General features: G+C 54.5%; 1 protein-coding gene across 1 annotated transcript; it reads left to right on the top strand.

The window, feature by feature from the left end:
• The first annotated feature begins 1,301 nt into the window (after positions 1–1,301).
• LOC124677218 (tricin synthase 2-like) lies at positions 1,302–2,326 on the top strand. The gene is made up of 3 exons (XM_047213219.1): positions 1,302–1,471; positions 1,566–1,645; positions 1,756–2,326. The coding sequence occupies exons 1-3, from the start codon at positions 1,391–1,393 to the stop codon at positions 2,324–2,326; spliced, it is 732 nt and encodes a 243-aa protein (XP_047069175.1). The 5' UTR covers positions 1,302–1,390.
• The last annotated feature ends 362 nt before the right edge of the window (positions 2,327–2,688 follow it).

Genomic DNA, 2,688 nt, shown 5'->3' with positions numbered 1-2,688 from the left:
GCCTCCTTGTCTCCTTGGCCGGCCATGGTGGCAGGGGAGGTGGGCGCGGAGGTGAACTGCTAGGCTTCTACAGGCCCGACCGACTGTGGAGGCGAGGGGGCAGGAGGAGCCTTGCAGTCCTGCTTCTTCTTCTACATGACGACGCAGTACTCGTTGCGGCCGTCTCTCTCTCTTGTCCGCTTAAGCCCCATGGTGGTGGCTTGACTGCGGGAGTTGATCGACGGCGGTGACGGCTTGGATTTGGAGCTCTTCTCCGATGCTTTTTGGCGTTGGACTGAATGATAGTAGGGCTGTCGATCCGCCGATGCTCTGCTCCGGTCATCGGTGTCTCATGTGCTCCGTCGCCAAGTAGTTTGTCCCCGGAGATGGTGGCGCAGTCCGTTGATCGCGCTCGATCTGGAGGAGGAAGATGGAGGACTTGATCGCGTTTTCGTTTTTCTTTTAGGGTCCTCTTTGCTTATTTCCTAGACCCCTATGTAATTCTAGTTATCTTCAAGGGTCATCTTGTACTCCAGTTATTAATAGCAGGTTTGTCGGGTTTCCACCCGAAAGAATTTCAAAAAAAAAAGAAATTATGCAACTAGCCAGTTCATAAATGCATTGCTAATGCCCATGCAAACGCCCGTGCAACGCAAGAGAAAGAATTTAAACGGCGAACATGCCTTAAACTTGATTCGCCAACTAGAAGAGTAGGCTATGGGCGCACGGGCTTGCGACGCGCCCAAGCGTGTGGCCGGAGAAGAGTTGGTGGCATGGCCGGTGGCAGGATGGAGCCCAGTAGGCAGCCAACTCCGGCAACATACGTGGTCTACGGCGTTATTGAAAATGGGGGAAATAATCGCGATGTCAGCCGACAAGACAATAGCCGGCCAGCTCTTGGAGCAATGGTGCAAACGGCGGCAGAAGAGGGCAGCAGGATTCGGTGGGAACTGGCGACGGCAACGGTGACCCAAAGCGCAGATGGCGGCGCAGCCTGGGCTAGCGACAGAGATTGCGACCGAAGATTTATGGTAGGAAGTTGCTCCTTTGTGTCTCGTGTGCCGAATGGCCGGAGGTGGTAATAATCGCGATGTCAGCCAAGGAAAGAAAGCGGAAGGACGCGTGCTCTCAGACCCGATGCATCCGTCGCCGGAAACGTGCACTACTTATCCACTATTTCGGACGATCCATGGATAGTCAGCTGTGGAGATGTCTTATTGATCCAACAGCTCACTCGTACCGAGGCGTACTCGTCGAGCATATAAATACTAACGACTCGCCTGCACCGAACTCGTGTTCTCTCTCTCTCTGCGTGACGCTTGTTGTGTGCATATTGTAGAACGGTGCGAGTCTTGAGCGGCGGCAGCGGTTCCTTCTTCGCCGGGCTAGCAGCAGCAGTAGCGGCGCGGCCATGGCTTCGAACGGGGAGGTCAAGGACATCCACAACAGCGAAAGCACCAAGACGCTCCTCAAGAGTGACGCCCTCTACGAGGTATGCACGGCCGCGCGCGCGCAGGATCATCACTCTCTCCCAGCTGAATTTGTATATCTGCAAAGAAATGCATCAAGTGAGTGTCGTTTTGCAGTACATGCTGAAGACGATGGTGTACCCACGGGAGAACGAGTTCCTGCGGGAGCTCCGCCTCATAACCAAGGAGCACACCTAGTACGTATCATGCATAACTATAAATCCCTTTCCTTTTCTCTCCCTTGGGAAATTGCAGATCATAGTGGATTGATGAATCGGGTTCTCTCTATCTGTGTGTACATATATAGTGGGTTTATGTCGTCGCCGCCGGACGAGGGGCAGCTGTTGTCGCTGTTGCTCAAGGTGATGGGCGCCAAGAAGACCATCGAGGTCGGCGTCTTCACCGGCTGCTCCGTCCTCGCCACGGCGCTCGCCATCCCGGACGACGGCAGGGTGGTCGCGATCGACGTCAGCAAGGAGTACTTCGACCTCGGCCTCCCGGTCATCAAAAAGGCCGGCGTCGCGCACAAGGTGGACTTCCGCGAGGGCCCCGCCGGCCCGATCCTCGACGGGCTCATCGCCGACGAAGAACACGAGGCGAGCTTTGACTTCGCCTTCGTGGACGCCGACAAGCCCAACTACGGCAAGTACCACGAGCAGCTGCTGCGACTGGTGCGCGTCGGCGGCGTGCTCGCCTACGACAACACGCTCTGGGGCGGCTCAGTGGCCATGCCCGACGACACGCCGTTCACGTTGGAGGACGGCCACATACGGGACGCCATTAGGGAGTTCAATGCTAAGATCGCCGCCGACGCGCGCGTCGAGCCCGTGCAGCTCCCCATCGCCGACGGCATCACGCTTTGCCGCCGCATCGCATGATCGTGGCTTCATGAGGCGGTGACTCTCGTCTCTTGGGGCGCGCGTCTGATGTGTCTATGCGATCAAATAATAAGATGATTGATTGCTGTTGTATCGTCTCATAATCGTTCAGGCTATGGAGTAGTCATTTGATTTGTGGCGGCTCACTCAATCTTTCGCGTACCCAATAACGGCTGGTTATAAGTAAATAAAAAATCTGGTACAAGTACAATACATCATATGACCGAGCTGTACTTTTTAAGATTGTTTCAAATATGGCAATGTGATACTCCCATTTCGATATTGTGTATAAGCTTCTGTACATGCCTTATATACATTTCCCCCATTTTGAAAAAAATAGTTTATGTACATGCATTACCGTC

Source organism: Lolium rigidum, chromosome 1 (genome assembly GCF_022539505.1).
Source record: "Lolium rigidum isolate FL_2022 chromosome 1, APGP_CSIRO_Lrig_0.1, whole genome shotgun sequence".
Classification (NCBI taxonomy): Eukaryota; Viridiplantae; Streptophyta; class Magnoliopsida; order Poales; family Poaceae; genus Lolium; species Lolium rigidum.
The sequence above is the reverse complement of the archived record's forward strand: the minus strand, read 5'-3'. Positions and strand labels throughout refer to the sequence as shown.